The sequence below is a fragment of the Garra rufa genome, chromosome 11 (assembly GCF_049309525.1).
Source record: "Garra rufa chromosome 11, GarRuf1.0, whole genome shotgun sequence".
Classification (NCBI taxonomy): domain Eukaryota; kingdom Metazoa; phylum Chordata; class Actinopteri; order Cypriniformes; family Cyprinidae; genus Garra; species Garra rufa.
In genome coordinates this window covers 22810163-22832183 of record NC_133371.1, presented here as the reverse complement: position 1 = coordinate 22832183, position 22021 = coordinate 22810163, and the positions used below count along the sequence as shown (strand labels likewise).

Below are 22021 nucleotides of genomic sequence, written 5' to 3'. Positions count from 1 at the left end.
ATAACATCGTACATCCCTAGTTTTTACCCAAGGGTTTTTTCCAATTACCCAAGGATTCCCGAGCTTTCGAGCAAGCTTGTTATGTCTGGAAAGCAAAACATATGAGGTTGCAGCTGGCAATACAGCTGCGTCTGGAAACAAACAAAAAAATTAATGTTCTACTGTTCTACCTGTTAGATTGTGCTTTATTAACATCTACACCTTACTCCAATCCTAAACCTACCCCTTACAATAATGCAAAAAAAAAAAAAAAAAAAAACAGTAATTATTAAGATGTAATCATAACTGAATGTGAAAACGATTACAAGTGCTCGCTATTTTAGCGTCTCTAGATTTTATTTTGGTTGGAAACTGCAGTGATATGTACTTATTGGTACTTATTTTGCATATTGCGAAAAAGTAGACGAAAAGAGGTACGTTTTCGTTATGAGACCGGGTAGCTATAATTAGTACTAGCAAATGTAGTATTTAAGCATCATTCAGATCTAAGTTATATATTCATATTATATGATTTAAATATAGTGCCAGTCAAGCACCTGCCATTGAGATGAATGGAAATGCTAATGAATATGGGAAAGCTAATTGTCACAATCATGGCTAGTGAAAAAACTCACATTTACATGGAAGAGCTTTTATCGTTTGAGCTGCAGCAATTCAAGTCAGCTTCTTTATGCATATATGCTGTTGAAACAGGAATATAATTATGAACTCAAGCTCTGTTGTGTGAAGACGTTCTTCTTGATCTCATGTCCATTTCCCAGTCAGTCATTCAATCACTGAATCATGTTCTCTCAACCCTTAACAGCACTTTTATCAAGCTCCCTCACTCCTGCCAGTCGTGCCTACCCCTCTCATGTCTTCCCTCTCCGTCCTTCGCACAGCTCCACCACTCTTCTCCTCTGTGGTGGCCACTTACGAGACAGGCGTGACTGCACATCCACGCTGCCTTTTAGAGTTTCGCTACCCAGAATGCTGCAGCTGTGTCATTTGCATGGCAGGGTTTGGACCTCTCACTGGAGAACGAGAGTGTGGCTTTGAATTATTCATTTAGGGGACATAGAGAGGAAGAAGTAAATTGTCCTCCTCTTTTTTTTTCTTCCTCCCTGTCTGTCTTTTTCTCATGATTGCCAGCTCTCCCTTTAAATCACATTGTGATGCTGTAGCCGCTTCAATACTTCAATAGTGTTTAAAGTACTCTGTTTAAGTACTCATGACTGTCAATTGTTTTGGGATTATTGGTCAGTAGAGTTTGCAGACAGGCTTGGTTTCAGCACTACTGTGAATCAATGGTGACATTCTTCTGTTTTCTGAATTTTCTGTTGTTTTCACTCTTACCATCTGTTCCCCCACTGGACTTTAGAGATGTATTTGAGAAAAAGCTCAAACCGTGAGACCCAGTAGCAAATTTCAGCAGGAAAAGCACTCCACAAACAACCGTGATGTACAATTTTACATCTGTACTTTATTAGCGGTGTTTACTACAGAACAAACCCCTAACCCTTGTGAGAAAGAAGTACACTTTTATTATTATGAAAAGAATACATTTTAAAAGACTATTAAATCTTAAAGAACTCCCTTTCAGAATATAAATGTCCTGATAATTTAATAATCTTCAAGTCATCCAAGATGTTCATGTATTTATTTCTTCAGTCGAAAAGAAATTACAATTTTTGAGGAAAATTCTGGGGTTTTTCTCCATATAGTGGACTTCAGTGATGGCCAACAGGTTGAAGGTCCAACTTGTAGTTTCAATGAGGTTTTAAAAAGGCTCTACACGATCCCAGCTGAGGAGTAAGGGTCTTATCTAGCAAAACAATTAGCCATTTTCTAAAAAAAATAAAAAATAAAAGTATAAACTTTCTAACCTCAAATGCTCATCTTGCACTAACTCTGTGATGCACATCTATGATGCATTATATAATCACTTTGCCAAAAAAAGGGCGTTTGATTTTCTTTGACATTTTCTTTGCAATTTGGACCTTCAACCTGTTGGTTCCCATTGAAGTCCACTATATGGAGAAAAATGCTTGAATGTTTTCCTCAAAACCTTAATTTTTTTTCAACTGAAGAAAGAAAGACATGAATATCTTGAATGACATGGGGGTGAGTAAATTATCAGGAAATTTTAATTCTGGAAGTGAACTAATCCATTAACTGTGAAATGAATGTAATGTTTACAACACTTAATTGCAACTAAATGAAAATGTATTATAATTTAAGTTATATTAAATGCAATTAGCTGAATTTTATAGTGCTTTTTTTGACCCACTTAAGTGGTACAACTTTAGATGTAATTTCATAATTACTGTCTTAGAAATATGGTTAATTAAGTGCACTTCTTTTTTACAAGTGAAGTACTGAAGGGATAGTGTACCCAAAAATGAAAATTCTGTCATTAATTACTCACCCTCATGTTGTTCCAAACCGGCAAGACCTTCATTCATCCTTGAATATCAAATATTTTTTGATGAAATCTGAGAGCTTTCTAAACCCTGCAGAATGACAGCAATAAAACTACCACGTTCAAGGCCCAGAAAGGTAGTAAGGACATCAATAAAATAGTCCATGTGACATCAGTTCAATCTTCATTTCATGAAGCTACAAGAATATTTTTTTTGTGCAAAGAAAACAAAAATAAAAACTTTATTCAACAATTTCTTCTCTTCTGTGTCAGTCTCCGACGCACATTCACAGGAGTACCACAACGTATACAAAGAAGTTGTTGAATAAGTATTTATATTTTAATTTCTCGTAACTTCATGAAATTAAGGTTGAACCACTGATGTCCCATGAACTATTTTAATGATGTTCTTACTACCTTTCTGGGCCTTAAACCTGGTAGTTGTGTTGCTGTCTATGTAGGGTCAGAAAGCACAAAATTTCATTCTTAATTCATTCAAAAATATCTTAATTTGTGTTCCAAAGATGAACGAAGGTCTTACGGGTTTTGAACGACATAAGGGTGAACAATTAATGACAGAATTCTATATATAAGGAACAGAATAGATTGACTGTGAGATGTTTTCTTTTTGGGGGCAACCACCCAGAACATCCTAGCTATACACACAATAGTATGCTGAAAATCCCCTCAGATCACCTTAGTAACTGCATAGCAATGCCTTGGCAACGACCCACAACACATAAAACCAACTTTGGCGCCAACGTTTGCATTGGCAGGCACCACTTAAATGTCTATTAAAAATGTTAAGCAATTACAAACTGAGATTCAACACTGAATTATGTATTATTTCGACTGCATTTGTGCAGCATCTTGTAGCGTTTTTTTGTGTTTTGCATACATGTGGCAATATAAAGCACTGACATGCATTTCCTTTTCTTTTGTCTAGAAATCCTTTTCTCTGGTGATCGAGGCTCTGGACCATGACAATGAAACATCAGAGGCAGGTATGATGATACGTGTGTGAGTTTGTGTGTGTGTGACTAAATAAAATAAAAATCCACAGATCATATGTGTCCTCACAGAAATGATTTGTAGCGATATAATAGCAGAAAGAAAGAAAGGATGAACAGAAGGACATAGCCAACAACAGACAGCCAATCCGTATTTACCCCTCATGCTGTCTTCTGGGGATTACAAGAGAACTGAGTAATGCACGGGGTCAGTCTCCATGACTCTTTCATTTCCTGTGTTGCTTTCTGATTGTTTCTCCTTATAATTGAAGAAACGCTCCATGACTGAAAATATGTTGCTGGATTTTGCACACACACAACCGCACGCGCTGATTATGTCCTCATGCACAGTAATGGTGGACTATGTAATGAATAAATTACACACATGTGCATGCTTCAGACAACACTGAGATACATTTTAATCACATGGTTATTGCCACTTCATATTCATAAGTAACCAAAGTTAATTTGTTTCACAAACATGCAGCCACATCTACTTTTCTCATCTTCTTTTTATCTTTTGGTCTTTCTCGTACACATTCTCACAGTCTCTTTTTTGAATTTTCTCGTTTGCAGTAAATCTCTCTCGTTCTCTTCTCTCTCTAAATCTCACGTTCTCACTGCCCTCCAGCTCCTGTCATGTCTTTTCATTTACTTTACCCATTCCTTCTCTCATTCATTGGATTTACAGCTTGTCTCTGGTGAGGTGAGGCTTAGGTGGGCTGATCCGGGAGTCGAAATGACATGAGTTCGGAATTGTAGAGACGTTTTTTCCTGCCAACTCTGGATTATAATACATCCATGTACCTGAGTGCCATATATCTTTAACAAGCTTCAACAAAATCCGTCCTGACCCATTATGTCTTTGAAAAAGACTTGAGAGAGAAAGGGACAAGGACCCAAGCGTTTCAGTTTCCCATTTATTTCATCGTCTTTGAGATGTCTTCTGTTCAAGGTTGTGGATCATTAATATGTAATTAAATGTAGAATTTTGTAGACTTTATGTAGACTTTAAAGGCCAGATTTAGTAAACAGGGCAAATTAGCGTTAGCGCGCAATTCCATAAAAGCACCAATGGGAGGGGAAAATTGTGTGTGATTTACTGACAATGCGCACATAAAAGAACACAGAATCTACCAAGAGCAGCGGAAATTACTGCCTGATTTAAGACATGTTTTTTTTTTTTATTGGCCATTATATAATGGAGCAAATACCAGTAATTTGACAAGCACAAATGGTAGTAAATCGCCTTTTGCGTGATTCATTTTAATACTCTCCTCCCATAAATTTTGTGTCTGAAAGGGAAACTCCTACAAATGCATATTTAATAAGGTTAGGCACAAAAATAACTGTAGCTTTTTTAGCGCTAATTCTTCACTGTGTGTCTTTAGTAAATGCCGACAGTACTGTTTTAATGCCAACAAAAAGGTTTGCCCTGGCGAAAGCTGTTAGTATATCTGGCCCTAAATTGCAATTCAGTTGAGCAAACAGGCTTGAGAATTGCAATTTATATTTTTATTCAAAGTAATATAAATGCACGACAGAGATTTACTGCCACATTATTATATATATATATATATTTTTACGAGATTAAAGTCATAATGTATTCTGAATAAAGTCGAAATGTTGAAATTACAAGAATAAAGTCGAAATAATTTGAGAATAAAGTAGAAATATTTTGAGAATATGGTTGAAATTACGAGAATAAAGACAAAGTGTTTCGAGAATAAAGTCGAAATTATTAAAGACAAAGTGTTTCGAGAATAAAGTCGAAATTACAAGAATTAAATCATAGCAATTAAAGTTGTAGCCTAATATTTTCAGAGTATAGTGTGCACATGCAAATGGCCTGGATTGGGAGCATGGAGCGAATTTGCCAGGCCACTGGAATTTATTTAAATATATTAGCAGAAATCAAACTATGTGTTATACTCGCAGGGACAGTATGCTTGGACATAATATTTCATGTCTTCGATTGCTTTCATTAGGCCTGTTTGTAGTGCACAAGCCACCCAAAAATAATAAATAAGCTTTGTGCTTTTGCTACTTTTCATATAAAATAAAGTCTCAGCTTTCAAAATCTGTCAGTTTTATAGCGAAATACAAACAATGTTTTTGCAAGAGAAATGTGTTTTTCACCTTCTAATGTCGAGGGACAGATCGCTGTATTCATGTGAACATTCATCATCTTTTCGACTACAAAGAAACATTTGTTTAATTAAAATTTACTGTTTTTTTTTTTTTGTGGAAATTCCAAATCTTTGATTCCATTTTTTTTTTATTCCTCGCATGTATTTAATTAAAAGTTTACTACCTGTATAAAAGACACCTGTCCACAGAAGCAATCAATCAATCATATTCCAAACTCTCCACCATGGCCAAGACCAAAGACCTGTCCAAGGATGTCAGGGACAAGATTGTAGATCTACACAAGACTGGAATGGACTACAGGATCATCGCCAAGCAGCTTGGTGAGAAGGTGACAACAGTTGGTGCGATTATTCGCAAATGGAAAAAAAACAAAAAATAACTGTCAATCTCCCCCAGTTTGGGGCTCCAAGCAAGATCTCACCTCGTGGAGTTTCGATGATCATGAGCGGTGAGGAATCAGCCCAGACCCATGGGACGATCTTGTCAATGATCCCAAGGCAGCTGGGACCATAGTCACCAAGAAAACAATTGGTAACACTCTACGCCGTGAAGGACTTAAATCCTGCAGTGCCCGCAAGGTCCCCCGCTCATTGAAAATGGGTCGTAGATGGGTATTCCAGTATGACAGTGACCGAAAACACATGGCCAAGGCAACAAAGGAGTGGCTCAGGAAGAAGCACAATAAGGTCCTAGAGTGGCTTAGCCAGTCTCCAGACCTTAATCCCATAGAAAGTCTGTGGAGGGACCAAAGTTGCCAAACATCAGCCTCCAAACCTTAATGACTTGGAGAGGATCTGCAAAGAGGAGTGGGACAAAATCCCTCCTGAGATGTATGCAAAACTGGTGTAAACTAAATCATGTTTTGCAAAGGGGTCAAATATTTATTTCTCTCATTAAAATGCAAATCTTTTTTTGAAATGCGTTTTCTGGATTTTTTGTTGTTGTTATTCTGTCTCTCGCTGTCAAATAAACCTACATTTAAATTATAGACTGATCATTTCTTTGTCAGTGGGCAAACAACAAAATCAGCAGGGGATCAAATAATTTTCCCCTCACTGTATGAATGTAAACAATCTGCAAAGTAGTAAGATAAATAAAGTTATTTCTCTCCTAAAATAAAAAAACGACTCTGTATAGCCTAAACGAGTCGTTAGCAATTTGAATCCCACTTCTGTGATGCATGGCTACACATCACGGGATAACACATTTGCATAATAGCCACCTATGTTCTATCTTGGCTGGCCACAAACAAGTTGACACCACTCTTAAAGACTGTACCGTGTTCCTGTGGTAAACATCATGTTAAGCAGATGCTGTGAAAGTAAATTTGTTTTATTTTCACTTCCGAATGAAGAGGCTGCAAAGAATCAGTGGTTGAAATTAGTTTTTTTCTACTGAAACACAGTAGTACAACTCTATAATCTCGAGGAGTTCGACACGGGATCCACAAAACGCTTGACCTTGAAAGATGGCGTAGTACCCAGTTTATTTAGACCAGCTATAAGTATTAAAAATCACAATAGACTGAGCCATCTGACCAATCAGAGCAGAGTAGGTTCACGGAAAAGAGGATTTAAGAGAGACTGAATCTTTGAACTGCTTCGAATAAATCGTTTGGGAATTGCTGGAATATGAGGTGATAATAAATGCATATTTTGAGAAATCTAAAGATTTTTTGTGACCTCGCATACTTATAAACCTACTTTAGGAGACTCCCAAAACAATATTAGGAACCTTACTTTTGACTGTTAAATCTGTTTGGATTGCAATTCAGTAAATTATTTTTTGTTAGTCCAATGCTAATTCCAGTTCAGTGTCCTATGGAAGTATGAATTCAGTTTACACTTTGAATTAAATGGGCTGAGCTGATTTTTAGAATGTTTCAAAATGTTGATTAACTTTGGTTCTGTACAGATATACACTGCCGCTCAAAAGTTTGGGATCAATAATATTTTAAAAGACGCTTCTTTTGCTCATCAAGGCTGCATTCATTTGATCAAAAATACTGAAAAACAGTAATATTGTGAAATATTATTTAAATTTAAAATAACTGTTTTCTATGTGAATATAGAAATCAATGTTGAATGTAGATATCAATGTTGAGCACAGTTGTGCTGCTTAATTTTTTTTTTTTTGGAACCTGTGATAGTTTGTTTTTTCACTAAAAGACTAAAAAGTACAGCATTTATTTAAAATAGAAAGTGTTTCTAACAATATACACTACTGTTCAAAAGTTTGGGGTCAGTAAATTTTTATTCTTTCTTTTTTTTTACATTTTAATCACCAAGGATGTGTTCAATAAAAAAAAGTGATAGCTTAGATTTACATTTTTAGAAAAGAATTATATTTTGAATAAACTTTTTAACTGAAGGAGTATGTGACACTGGAGTAACAGCTAATGAAAATTCAGCTTTGCATCACAAGAATAAATTATATTTAAAAGTATATTAAAATATAAACCAATAGTTTATATTGTAATAACATTTTGCAATATTTTTGATTAAATAAATGCAGCCTTGATGAGCAAGTCTTACTGATCCCAAACTTGTGTATATTTGTACATTCTCACTCTGAATCAAGTCTGAGAGATCAGACTTGTGTTCATTTAAATTCATGTGCTTTAACATGTCAGTGATAAACTGTGCTCAAGGTTTCTTGCACGAGTGCAGCTCTGCTCTAGTCATTAAAATCTCTAATGGACTGTAGTAGAATGATGTTTAAATGGACCACAGAACTAATTACTCACTGTGCTTACACCGCAGTCCATTAACAGAAGAGGACGAGACCAAAATATCCAGATCTCTCTCTTTATGTGTGTAAAACTGCCTTAAGGGCCCAAATACTTTTTGGGGTCACTGTATGTGGTCAGTGTGTTTATTTTTATTGCGGGGTTGCTAGGATAACTTATCTGTGTTTGAACACCTTCACTCTTCCTTGTTTTCATTCCTTTGTGTTTAAGCCCAGATGATCTCATCTGTTAGTCAAGTTTTCTTTCTTTCTGCAGTACTTTGTGAAAGATAATAATGTAACATATAATGTAACAGTATTCAAGATGAGGCAGGCTAACAATTTCTCTGGGAAACCTCTTGTACACTAGGGACAAAAGAGAGAGATGGATGAACAAATCTAAAAAAATCAATCAAATCAACCCCTTTATGCTCTGTCTACAGAATTTGCTAATATTCAGCAGCATAGCTATTTTGAACATTTTAACAAATCAGCATATAATGATTTCTGAAGGATAATGTGACACTGATGACTGGTTTAATGGCTGCTGAAATTCTTTTCCATCACAAAAATAAATGATTTTTTTAAATAATTATAAAATACAAGGATGTTATTTTAAATTGTATATTGTATAATATTATTGTTTTTACTGTATTTTTGAGCAAAAAATGCTGCTTGGTGAGCATTCAAGAGACTTATTTAAAAAATAATAATAAATCTTGCAGATTCCAAACTTTTGAACCATAGTGCATAATGTTTAATATTTATAACATATTTTATTATTCATTTTAATTTTTAAAACACCTCTGTCTGTGCATATTTAAAGTCCACATTTAAGTGTTTTACTGAAACAGTAAGTTTTCTTTTTCTGGCTTTTAAAAAAACAAGCTGTATGTCAAATTGAGCTGTTGATTTAATAAAAAACTTAAATTGTATCAAACCCTGAACATTCCCTAAGGTCCATTCTCACTTTTGCTGGTACATATAATCTGATAACTTTTTATTGTCCTTTTTTTTGGAGGGGAGGGGGGGGGGGGGTATGAGAAGATTTATGTTTGTATAAAAATTTTACTCTGTCTGTTGCCCCCTCAGGTAGGGAGGAATTAATAGAGCGAGTGCTGCTGTCCTCCATGCTGAACCCAGGTGAGCAGTGGCAGTCCTTCCGGCATCACGGCCGCGCATTCACTCTTGAATACCGCTTGCGATTCCGCTGCGACACCAATTACTACGGCCCACTCTGCAACAAACTCTGCCGAGCACGAGATGATTTTTTTGGTCATTTCGACTGTGATCCTTCTGGTATTAAGGTGTGTAAGGAGGGCTGGACTGGACCAGAGTGCAGACAGGGTGAGTGGGTCCAACACATTGACTTTACGTACTGCAGTCTTCAGGCTGTTCACACACAAACATAACAACTGATTACTGGTTGTAAAGTGATATAAAGGTTATAAAGTGATACAGATTCATTATTAAATTCCATTTTCTTCCATTTTACTATTAATTTTTAAATGAATACAAAATCAGTTATACAAATTCATTATCAGTGTACCACTAGTTACATGTAACGGTGGTGCAATTTAATTACAAAATAAATGTAACTAATCTGTTACAGTTACTGGGAAAAAAGTATGTAATTACAATTCAGTTAATTTTGAAAAATGTTAAGGATTACAAAGAAGGAAACATTTGAATACTTATTGTAGTAATATTTACTATTTCTTCTTATGATTTTACAGCTGAGGTCAAACGTTTACATACACCTTGCAGAATCTGCAAAATATTAAGTATTTCACCCTAATAAGAGGGATCATACAAAATGCATGTTATTTTTTATTTAATACTGACCTAAATAAGGTATTTCACATATAGACATTTACATAACCCACAAGAGACCCCATTTAAAAGTTTACATATGCTTGATTCTACTAATACTGTGTTCTTACCTAATGATCCAAAGCTGTTTTTTTGGTTTAGTGCTAGTTGTTCATGAGTCCATTGTTTGTTTGGTTTTTCAGCATTTTTGTGTATTTAAACTCTTTCCAACAATGACTGTATGATTTTGAGATCCATCTTTTCACACTGAGGACAACTGAGGCCCTCATATGCAACTATTACAGAAGTTTTAAATGGTCACTGATGCTCCTGGAAAAACCATGTATAGAGGCAGGGTGTAAACTTTTGAACAGAATGAAGATTTGTCTTATTTTGCCTAAATATCTGTTATTATTATTATTATTATTATTATTATTATTATTTAGTACTGCCCTTCAGAAGCTATAGAAGATACTTACATGTTTCCCAGCAGACAAAATAAGATAAATTTACCGTGATATTCACATTCCAAAAGTTTTCACCCCTGGCTCTGAATGCATTATGTTTCCTTCTAAAGCATCAGTGAATGTTTGAACCTTCTGTAATAGTTGCAAATGAGTCCCTCAGTTGTCCTCAGTGTGAAAAGATAGATCTCAAAATCATACAGTCATTGTTGGAAAGGGTTCACACACAAATATACAAAATGCTGAAAAAACAAATAATTTGTGGGACCTGAAGGTTTTTCTGAAGAACAGTGGGCAGTTTAAGTGTTCAGAACAAACCAGGGAGTCATGAACAACTTTCACTAAAGGAAAAGCAACAACACAGAATTAAGAATCGAGTGTATGTAAACTTTTGTACAGGGTCATTTTTATAGATTTCAACTATTTTCTCTTGTGGACTATATGTAAACTTTTGACCTTGACTGTGTCTGATTTTGTGGTGGCTGTGCTTTGAAATTAATTATTATAATTTGAATTCAAGAGATGAAGTGTTTTGAAAGTTGTTTTGATTTCTTTTTTGTCCTCATTTGTAAATCGCTTTAAAGGTCCCATATCGTACACATTTCTGGAGGTTTATTTTATTTGTTGATGTCCTTAAGAATATATATTTGCGGTATAAGTGCCAAAATCCATCTCAATATATTTTTACAGCTCCTTTTTTTGGAGCTCTGTCAAAAACAGGTCGATTTTGGCCCATCTAATTAATATTCATGAGCCTCTCTTCTGATTGGCCTGTTGTTTTCTGAGTGACGCACAACCAGGCCAATCACAGGTAACTACGGTCATGTATGCTGTAAGCGTAAGCGAGCTCAGAGCAATAGAGAGAGCTGATACTCAACAGGATATTTTAGAATGATCATTAATGTTTTTTCTTTTACAAACACCGAATGCAGTAGGCTACATAACTGTTGCTTTAGTAAAGCCCCTTTCACAATGCGCGCTGATTCTGGAAAATTACGGGAACTGTGTGAACCAAAGCCAGAACCTAAAGGCAGTGTTGTAGTAATGATGCACGTTATCAAGCGACTCTTCACAACGAAAAATAACGTTAAGTGCAAAGTGGAATGAAGCAGCGATCATCAGGCAGAGCCAGCTCCTCACTATCAGCGCTGAAGCACAGTTTGTTCAGGTTAGTTTCAGTTTAGTGAAACGTACGCGTCGCATTACATCTCACATCCAAATGTCACATGTCTTTATGGTTTGTGTGCAAAGCATGCACAGATTCCGGAAAACAACTGTGAATGAACCAAATTAAACAATTCCGGAACAAATCGTGGGACACATTATCCGTGTATTTACCGGAATCGCTGTGTGAAAGAGGCTGAAGTTGACGTGCCGCTGGTCTCTTATATTAACGTTGTTCTGAAGCCTGTGTAATGATCGTAGCTTGACATCTATCGACTGAACAGGGTTTTCTCCACTTGTTTTCCTGTTGTTGTTGCTCAATGGAATGGATGCGTTGTTGTCTGGGGGTTTGACAAAAGGAGGGTGGGACGTTGGTTTGTGACTGAAGGCGGTGACTTGAGTCGATCGGACGTCACATCGTTACGGAAGTCACAGCGGCTCGTGAAAATGAACAGCTACTTTAAGCAGGCTGTGTGCAGTTTACTGTGGATTGACTGTTTTGAAACTCATATGGTAGTTAGATAGCCCCTAGACCTTAGTTATCATGAAAAAAGCCAGGAAATTTTGATTTTGACGATATGGGACCTTTAAATAAAATTGTCTGCTAAATGACCCAAATGTAAATGTAAATTTAGAAAAGTAATTAAAAAGTAATCTAATGTAATCATTTACATTACTTAAAGTATTTGAAATAGTTACACTAATTACTTTTTAAATAAGGTAACTTGTAATCTGTAACACTGGTCATTATATTATATTATATTATAATGTAAATGTACAGTAGGTGTTTTTATGTCTCACAGTTTTCAAATCAAAAACATGTTCTGTGTAAACTGGCAGTTCCTCTGTCCTTGTATGACAATTACACTACAGGATTATTTATTCACAAGCTTTTCCAACATTCCATTGAGGCCAAATCCATTTTTCAACAACAACAACAAAAAAAAAAGACTTAAGGGAGAAAGAAATGTCTCCCCTGAGATGATCAAGGAAGAGCCCATATTACCACCATATCCTAAGCCAAAACATTAAGCTAGCACTATGTTAATAGTTCAGTAAGAGGAGCATCACGTTGCATTTTTTGTCTAATTTAGTTATGAGTGTTGTGAAAATGATCCCTTTGCACTTGTAAGATGTCTATAGTGCATAATATTGATCATCATATCACTAAAATGAATCAACCATCTGTATGCATGTATGGTTATCCTTATAGCGGTGTGTAAGCAGGGATGCCACTTGGAACACGGCTCCTGCGATCTGCCCGGAGAATGCAAGTGAGTCCAGGTTTCAGAAATAAACAAAGCGCTGATGCATGCCATATTTATCACCTCCTTGTTTTTGTTTGTGTCTTCTCACTTCCTGTCTGCTGTAACTTCTTTCTTTCTCTGTAGATGTCATTACGGCTGGAAGGGTGATCTGTGCGATGAGTGCGAGACATTTCCTGGGTGTGATCACGGCACTTGCACTGAACCCTGGAAGTGTGTGTGTGACACAAATTGGGGTGGTCTGCTCTGTGACAAAGGTGAGATGACAGGAAATGTACTGTATGTGCAAAAATGTCTGTTTTTATTATTAGAGCCATCATCTAGTTTTTAACACATACTTGTGATTAGGTCTCATAATTTAATTTTCTGTCTTAAGTGTAAGACAATGAGTTGCTTTTCAAGGAAAAAAATATGGCTGACACTTAGTTGTCCTTAGCTGTAGCTGTAATAAATGCGCATATTTAAAGACAGCAGACAGAGGCAGATTTTTGCACTTGTCTCACACCCTGTTCACACTGGCAGAGATAGATGCTTTACACAGGTTTTGCGTAACACCGACCAGCATCTGGAAGCTTGATGACAGCAGTTAACTTTATTTTTAAAAGAAACACTTTGGTATAAAAATTGACTTGTGTAATTAAAAGAGGTTCAAGCGCGTAGTGTTGAAACCTTATTGTAATTGTTAAAAACTAAACCATAAGTCATTGAGACTTGAAACTTGGAGGGATGATTCACACCATCTACAACGTCACCAAAGCTTGTCCCAATTGGCCTGATGAGGGCGCTCATAACTCCTCAATCTTTTGTCGCAGGCTCAAGTGTCTTATGTCATCTGAATGACAAAACTGGCCAAAACACATGCCTCAGATTCGTCCATCACCTTGGAGAAATTTCTGGGTATTTAGCATTTTTTGAAAAAACCTACTTTTGCGGACTAGTCCTAGGTTTTACACTCAATCGGAACCAAACCAGTGCAGGACGATTCTCTGCCGAGTGAATATCAATAATTATGGAAAAAAAAGACTTTCCATCGCAAAGGGACGCCAAAATGTTTGAAAGGGGGAGGGCAGCTTTTACTAAAATGGCTATAAATTTTGAACGGAATAAGATATCTTTGCCAAACTTGTGGAGCTTGGCCACTTGGTGGCTTTTTAAATAAAAACGGCCATAGCTACACGCCGGTTTGTCGTACTGAGATGAAAATTGGTATGCAAGGTCTTGGTCCAAAGTTCCTGAAGTGGCTATGAGGACATCTGTGTATCTCCAAAAAACATGGCCGCTGTAGGCTGATGAACTTTGAACACCTATTAGACAAGCTTAATTGTAGACTGGAATGAAACTAAAGATCTGTCGAAATTTAAAAGAAATCAGCCACTGGTGAGCGGTATCACATTTTAAAATGGCATAATTATTTGTTAACTGCACAGTTTTTCACACATATTCATATCATATAATAGACCTCCTCGTTCTGAACAACTTTGCAATTCTGTGAACTCTAGGTCAATGAATATAAAACAAAATGTTGAATTTTACCCTTTGGAAAGCTATAATGAAGTCATTTAGAAAAGGGCCTGTCCGAATATACCCAAAAGCCTATAAAGCCTAAACAAAAACTTAAAACTTCACAAATCCTGGTGAGCACATGCGACAGATTATTCTAAACAAGCATGCAAAGTTTTAGAGAGATCGGATCACAGCTAGTGCTATAACAGTCCTAAACATTAAAAACATCATATTTCTATGGTAAATGACCAGGATTTGCCAAAAATGTTTTTTAATCATTGATTTAGGTGGTTACAGGGCTTGCTGAATAATACGTAATATATATTTTTTGTGCTTAAATGTCTTAAAGCGCTTGAACCCTGCAATCATTGCTTGCAGCTATATTTATTAAAATGTTTGTACTGCAACTGATTACCAACAAAAGATTATTTAAATTAGTAGTCTGAAGACCCAAAATATTACAAGCTGGTTTAATTTGACAGTTAGAAATCAGAATTACATTTTTTTAAAGAAATCACGTATGCTCACCAAGGCTTCATTTATTTGATCAAAAATATAATAAAAACAGTAATATTGTGAAATTGTCACGATGTAGGCAGGAACACACGAACAACGACGTAGTAAAAGACGAATATTTAATAAATCCAACGGAATACAAGCAGACACAGGAACAGCAGGGTAAGACATCCATATAACATTAAAGACCGACAAGAATATAGGGGAAACACACACCTTATATACACACAGACTAATTACACAGACAGGTGCAGACAATGACGGAGAAACCAAAACACTCAGAACAGCGGGGAAAATGGGAAAAACCAAACAAGAAAGTCCGGGGGTGTAACATTACCTCCCCCTCCCGGAAGGCACGTCCTCGTGCCGACAAACAGACAAAGGAAACAGAACAAAGTCTTTGGAGGGGGCTTAGGTGGAGGACGGACTCCCGGGAGGAGGGCACAAGATGGAGTCCAGGGTGGTGATGGAGGGAGGAGCCAAGGATGTGACAGGAATGGGCTGGAGCAGGAGGAGCCAGGTGGGACCCAGAATGCAGCCAAGATGTATTCCCACGGTGGAGCCGATGGAGGGAGGAGCCATGGTGGAGGAAGGGCTGACGACTCCAAGGGGCCGACCGACGGAGGCGGAGCAGGTGGTGGGAGAGCCTGAGGCGGAGACGGAAAGCCGATGATCTTGGGTGACACCGCGGATCCGGAGGGCCAAGGCGGAACCCAAGGCTCTGGCGACCAAGGCGGAGATGGAGATCCGGAGATCCGCGGCGGAGCCGGAGCGACAGAGGACCGAGGCTGTGCCCGCGGGAGGGAGGAGGTCCACAGAGCCGGTGGGACGGCGCGACGAGGCACAGCCGGAGGAGTAGAGTCCAGAGGCGAAGGTGGGGTGACGACTGACCAGGGCGGAGCCGGAGGGACGATGGTGCCCGGTGGAGCTGGTGGATCGACGGGCGACGGCGGAGACGAGGGAGCAGAGAGCCGGGGTGGAGCCGCAGGGTCCGAGGGCCGAGGCGGAGTCCAGGACTCTGAGGCTGGAGGCGATGGTGAGGGATCCTCCAGCCATGACACCGATGGAGACTGGCAGACCCGCGGCGAACCCACCGCACAGATGGTGGACTGAGGGTGAGCAAGGGGACTGACAGAAGACAGCGGGGATTCATGAAGGCTGGGCGGAACCAGCGGAGATTCAGGACTAGGCAGATGAGGGAGGGTGGGTGGGAAATCCAGGCAGATAGGTATTTCCATGACACAGTCCATAACATCCCCATAATCTTGTTTCAGCTCACCCTCAGTGATAGTGCAGTGGGCGGGGCTCTCTACCGCACTCTCTTGCTCCACGAAGCACTCCACCGTCGCAGATGTAATAGTCGGCTCACGCACCTGATCAGCAGTTTTGGCCCCGTCGGCACTCCATACTGCTGTCGCTCCGGGCTCGGGCTTCCCGTCTCTGATGGGCTCACAATCCGCGGGTCGGGGTGGCTGGCTGGGCTCTGGGTCTGGAGTGGCACTGGCGAGATTCTCCTGGGAACGGGTGGGAAACGAGGGTTTGTTTCTCGCCAGTGTCCACTCCATAAACGCAGCGAAGTCCGCTCGAGGGCCGTTCTCGGACGACGACGCTCTGCATGACGCATTGAGACTTGCGTCATAGAATGCACAGAGCGCGTCGTCCGAGTAGCTGGTGGTTTGAGCTACGAGCTGGAACATTAACGTGTATCCCTCGAGCGGTAATTCCCCCTGCTTCAGCCGTAGCAGGATGAACTCTGGACGTAAAAAGGAATCCATGGGGAAACACAACGGAAACAAAAAGGACTGGAAAAAACAAACGGGAAACAAAACGGAGGTGAACACGCAAAATAACTGTTTCGGTCGGTCTTTCTGTCACGATGTAGGCAGGAACACACGAACAACGACGTAGTAAAAGACGAATATTTAATAAATCCAACGGAATACAAGCAAACACAGGAACAGCAGGGTAAGACATCCATATAACATTAAAGACCGACAAGAATATAGGGGAAACACACACCTTATATACACACAGACTAATTACACAGACAGGTGCAGACAATGACGGAGAAACCAAAACACTCAGAACAGCGGGGAAAATGGGAAAAACCAAACAAGAAAGTCCGGGGGTGTGACAGAAATATTATTATTATTCAAAATAACTGTATTTTCTGTCACTACTGTGTTGACGTAGGCAATTAATTTTTCCAGTTTAACGGCGTTAAATATATTTAATGCAGGGGTGGGGCTAGGGTTTTTCTTTGCAATCAAATACGCACATTATATGATATACGCTATTAATAATAATGTCAAATGAACCAATGCAACGATAATTCACCACACTCATTACTGATAAATCAGTTATGTAAATGGGAGAGACGGACTCAGGTGCACAATAAATTTTCATGCATGACATCACTACTGGTGGGAGAGGCCCCATCTCGTTTTTTGCGGGGGGGCCTCTATGATGTGCGGTACGCCACTGCACGCACTACACTTTACTCAGCGACAGGCGCTAGACAAACAAGCACAGGAAAGTAACAGGTGACGAGGGAGCTTCAGTAGAACAACAGTGAACGCACGCTGTAGCCGGTATCATTTCATATTAAAGTGCGAATTAAACTACGAGCATGCGTGTCAGATTTGCTTTACGTTCAGCAGCGGCAGCTCTTAAAGTAGTAGCAGCCAAATAACCTTACAACCCAGCTGCTGTGATGTCTATTAATCAAAGAACAAAAGAAAAAGATAAAGTCAATGACATTTGTAGCTTTAAGGATTCATCTATATTTAATTTAGTATTTAGTGTTTGATAGCTTTATTCAATTTCTGTATATTTTATTTATTTGTTGAGGGGTACAGGTAAATGATGGGTTTATGTAAAGATTGTTTTATGTTATTGTCTTTTTAAGCCTAATAAATGTTTAAAATTATAGGTCTCAATTATACTGTACTGTTGAATGGCTATAGTCAATGGTTAAATATTAGGAGAAAAACTATTTCCTAGAGACAGTAATATTAGTATCAGTGATATTCACCATTTACTGCCTTGGTATTGTTTCATTTAAATATTGAATGTGAGGTTTTTGCAATATATAAAATTATTAAAACCTTTTAATGATTAATGAATTATGATTAATTCAGTGTTTTTAATCGATTGACAGCACTAATTTTGACACATTTAAGAATGTAATGTATTCCTCGCAAAGGGTCGCAAATCTGAATTTTCATTGATCCTTCAGATATCATGCTAATATACTGATATGTAAGGAATATTTCTTTTTATGATCAATGTTAAACACAGTTGTGCTACTTAATATGTTTGTTGAAACTGTGATACACCATGATTTTCAGGATTCTTTGGTGAAAAGTAAAAAAAAAACTGTATTAATTTGAAGTAGAAGTCTTTACTGTGACTTTTGACCAATTGAATGCGTCCTTGCTAAATAAAAGTATTTGATTTGCTTCAAAAAAACTTTTAAAAAATCAGGTATGGAGTAGCTTTGCAGCTCATCAGAAATACCTGACAGGTGTCAATAAAATAGGAAAACACTTTATTTTATCTGAAATGCTGTCCGTCTGTCAATCATTTTGTGCAGGATTGCTGAGAACATCTGTCATGTCTTTGCAAATCTGGGTTTTGGAAAGAGGATGAAAATGAAATGGTTATGTCATATTGAATAAAGCCATTAGATTCCAACACATGCTAACTGCTTACTGTACAGGCAACGTTTGTGTAAATAGATCCAGATTAGCTGATACAGACCCACGCGTGGGGTTTCTTCAGAGCTTTGTAGAGGTGTAAGCCGATAGTCTTGGGTAAACAGAACGTGAGCCGTGAGGTGGAGGCTAAAACAGGCTCTTGCCATTCAGCAGTTATGTGAATGGCACTGTCACACCCTCACACACACATAAATACACACATGCACACAAAGGACTAAACCTATGCAGATGCAGGTCATAAATCTATAGATACTAGCTTGATCTCAATGGCTTTCTCTCTCTCTCTACACACACACACACACACACAGATTCCGTCTAAACTCAGATGTCAGGAGCCAGTCTTCAGGCTGCATCATTTTCCATCACAGCACTGGTTTTAATTTGTGTGTCTATTTGTGTGTTGTGGTTATAATTCTTCCAGTTAAGCATGCTTGTGTGTTGTGGGTAAATCTTCAGGAAACAATCCATTTGAGTTTAACTTAGCCCTTCAAGCATGACCTTGTTGGAATTCTTGGTCAGATTTTGTATGATTTATGAAGTAAACTACATTCAAACAATGTCTGAGACGTCAAACTTAATTTGCGTCTAGACCAAACTGACATTTTGTGTAACCCCATGAAATTATTGTTTAGAAAATCATTTTCCTACAAGCAACAGTTCCCAGTGGTAAATGTACATTTTAGGAAGCTCAAATATGGATGGGAAGAGGGGTGAGAGTACAGGTCACGTATGTTCTTCTTAATACAGATGTTATTATATTGTATTGATGAAAGTTTTGCCATGTGGATCAGGAATGGATCCCATCTGTTTTCACATAGCTAACAGTACTTTTTGAGTCTAATGATTTTTCTGACAAAACATTTGATAATAATTTGTAGGTGTTTGTATATTTTGAGAAAGAAAACAGTTCTCTCAATCATGTGGCTTTAATTTGGCCTAAGTTGGTTGGAGGACTGTTTATTCTTTCTTTTTGCTGCAAGGAAAAATGAAATGATAAATTTGCTTTGGTTTTGTCCTTACCACAAGTTTTTATTTCCTAAGCCAACATGAAACATCCCAGTGTACTACCTTAATATGACATTTGGTAAAACAGGATATTTAACAGGAAAAAAAAAAAAAAAATGTGTGACGGGCCTTGGTTTTATCTGTCAGGAATTGATTGGATCATGGAAAATGAACATTTGATACTAAATAAACCACTCTATTGGTTGAGAGTAAAGTGGCTCTGCTGTTAAAGCACAATGATAAGTGTGTTCCATTGTCTAATATTATGCCCTTCATATCACAAAACAACACTACTAGCATACAGTTGAGGTCAAAAGTTTACATATACCTTGCACAATCTCCAAAATGGTGATTATTTTACCAAAATAAGAGGGATCATACAAAATGCATGTTATTTTTTGTAGTACTGTCCTGAATAAGATATTTCACATAAAATACAGTTGAACATATAACACAAGAGAAAATAATAGTTGAATTTATAAAAATGACCCCGTTCAAAAGTTTACATACACTTGATTCCTAATACTGTGTTGTTGAACGTTATTCCACAAATGTTTATTTGTTTAATGATAGTTGTTCATCAGTCCCTTGTTTGTCCTGAACAGTTCAGACTGTATGCTGTTCTTCATAAAAATCCCTCAGGTCCCACAAATTATTTGGTTTTTCAGCATTTTTGTGTATTTGAACCATTTCCAACAATGACTGTACAATGACTGATTTTGAGACAATGACTGATTTTGAGATCCATCTTCTCAAACTGAAGACAACTGAAGGGCTCATATGCAACTATTACAGAAGGTTCAATCACTCACTGATGCTTCAGAAAGAAAAACAATGCATTACGAGCCAGGGGTGTAAACTTTTGAACAGAATGAAGATGTGTACATTTTTCCTATTTTGCCAGAATATAACCCCCCCCCCCCCCCCCCCCTTAATACTGCCCTTCAGAAGCTACAAAAGATAATTACATGTTTCCCAGAAGACAAAATAAGTTCAATTTACCCTCAAATTCAATCTTCAAATTCAGAAAATTTTGCATAATTTGCATTGTGCATTGTGTTTCCTTTTGAAGCATCAGTGAGCATTGAACCTTCTGTAATAGTTGCATATGAGTCCCTCAGCTGTCCTCAGTGTGAAAAGATGGATCTCAAAATCATACAGTCATTGTTGGAAAGGGTTCAAATACACAGAAATGCTGAAAAAAAACAAAAAATCTGTGGGACCTGAAGGATTTTTCGGAAGAACAGCAGACAGTTTAACTGTTCAGGACAAACAAGGAACTCATGACCAACTATCACTAAACAAAAAAAACGCTGTGGGTCATTCAAGTAACAACACAGTATTAACAGTCAAGTGCATGTAAACTTTTGAGCAGGGTCATTTTTACAAGTTCAGCAATTATTTTCTCTTGTGGACTATATGTAGACGTCTTTTATCTTATTCAGGCCAGTACTAAATAAAAAAGTAACATGCATTATAATTAATACATAATTACAGTTTTTTTTCAGTCGCTAACAAGCGTTTGTCCAAACAGTTGTCACATTTTCGAAACTCTAAACACAATTAGCACAGCATCGGTCTTTTGTGGCCATACCATTCACACATTTCATGTCGTTTTCACCCAATATGCAGTCAGTGAACACATTTCCACAATGCTTACATTTTCTTAACAGACAAGCTATACCTAACAACAAAATTATGGATTGTTTTTGTAGTATTTACGAATGTTATCACACAACATCCCGCAATAGCAAAAACAATATTCCAAACCTTAGATACAGTATAAAAACCTCTGCTTCTGCAATGATATCAGTTCAAAAACAATATCAATATCAAAAATATATCTCAGCTGATAATAAACAAACAATTAAATAGTTGACACACAGCTGATTTATGTTGGGTAAATTGGGCCAACCACAGCTGATTCCAGTCTGGCTTAGACTCAGAAACAGTGGTTATTTTTTTCTATTACATTTACACTTTTACAGTAAAAGGACGACTTTGAGGAGAGATGTTTTGGAAACAGGGTTGGGGTCAATTCAGGAATGAACTCAACAATTCCAATTCAAAGAAGGAAATGAAATTGGAATGGAATTGGAATTGGAATTCAACAGCAATTACAGGAAACAGAGTTGGAATTGAATTGGAATTACAGGAATTCAATTCAGGGAAATTCCACTGAATTCCATTTATTGCTGTTTCTGAGCATCTATGTGTGATTGCATTTAGAGACATACATTTGAGCTTTATTTATGATGCTTTACAAATACCAAGTAATGTATGA

The 22021-nt window shown here is 37.6% G+C and overlaps 1 protein-coding gene across 1 annotated transcript in view; it reads left to right on the top strand.

Moving 5' to 3' along the window:
- LOC141345283 (uncharacterized) overlaps positions 1-22021 on the top strand; it is a 97157-nt gene that overhangs the window by 60331 nt on the left and 14805 nt on the right. The window contains exons 3-6 of the mRNA XM_073850154.1: positions 3348-3405; positions 9382-9636; positions 12943-13003; positions 13121-13251. Coding sequence (XP_073706255.1) covers positions 3348-3405; positions 9382-9636; positions 12943-13003; positions 13121-13251 — 505 coding nt within the window. The remainder of the gene's footprint in view (positions 1-3347; positions 3406-9381; positions 9637-12942; positions 13004-13120; positions 13252-22021) is intronic.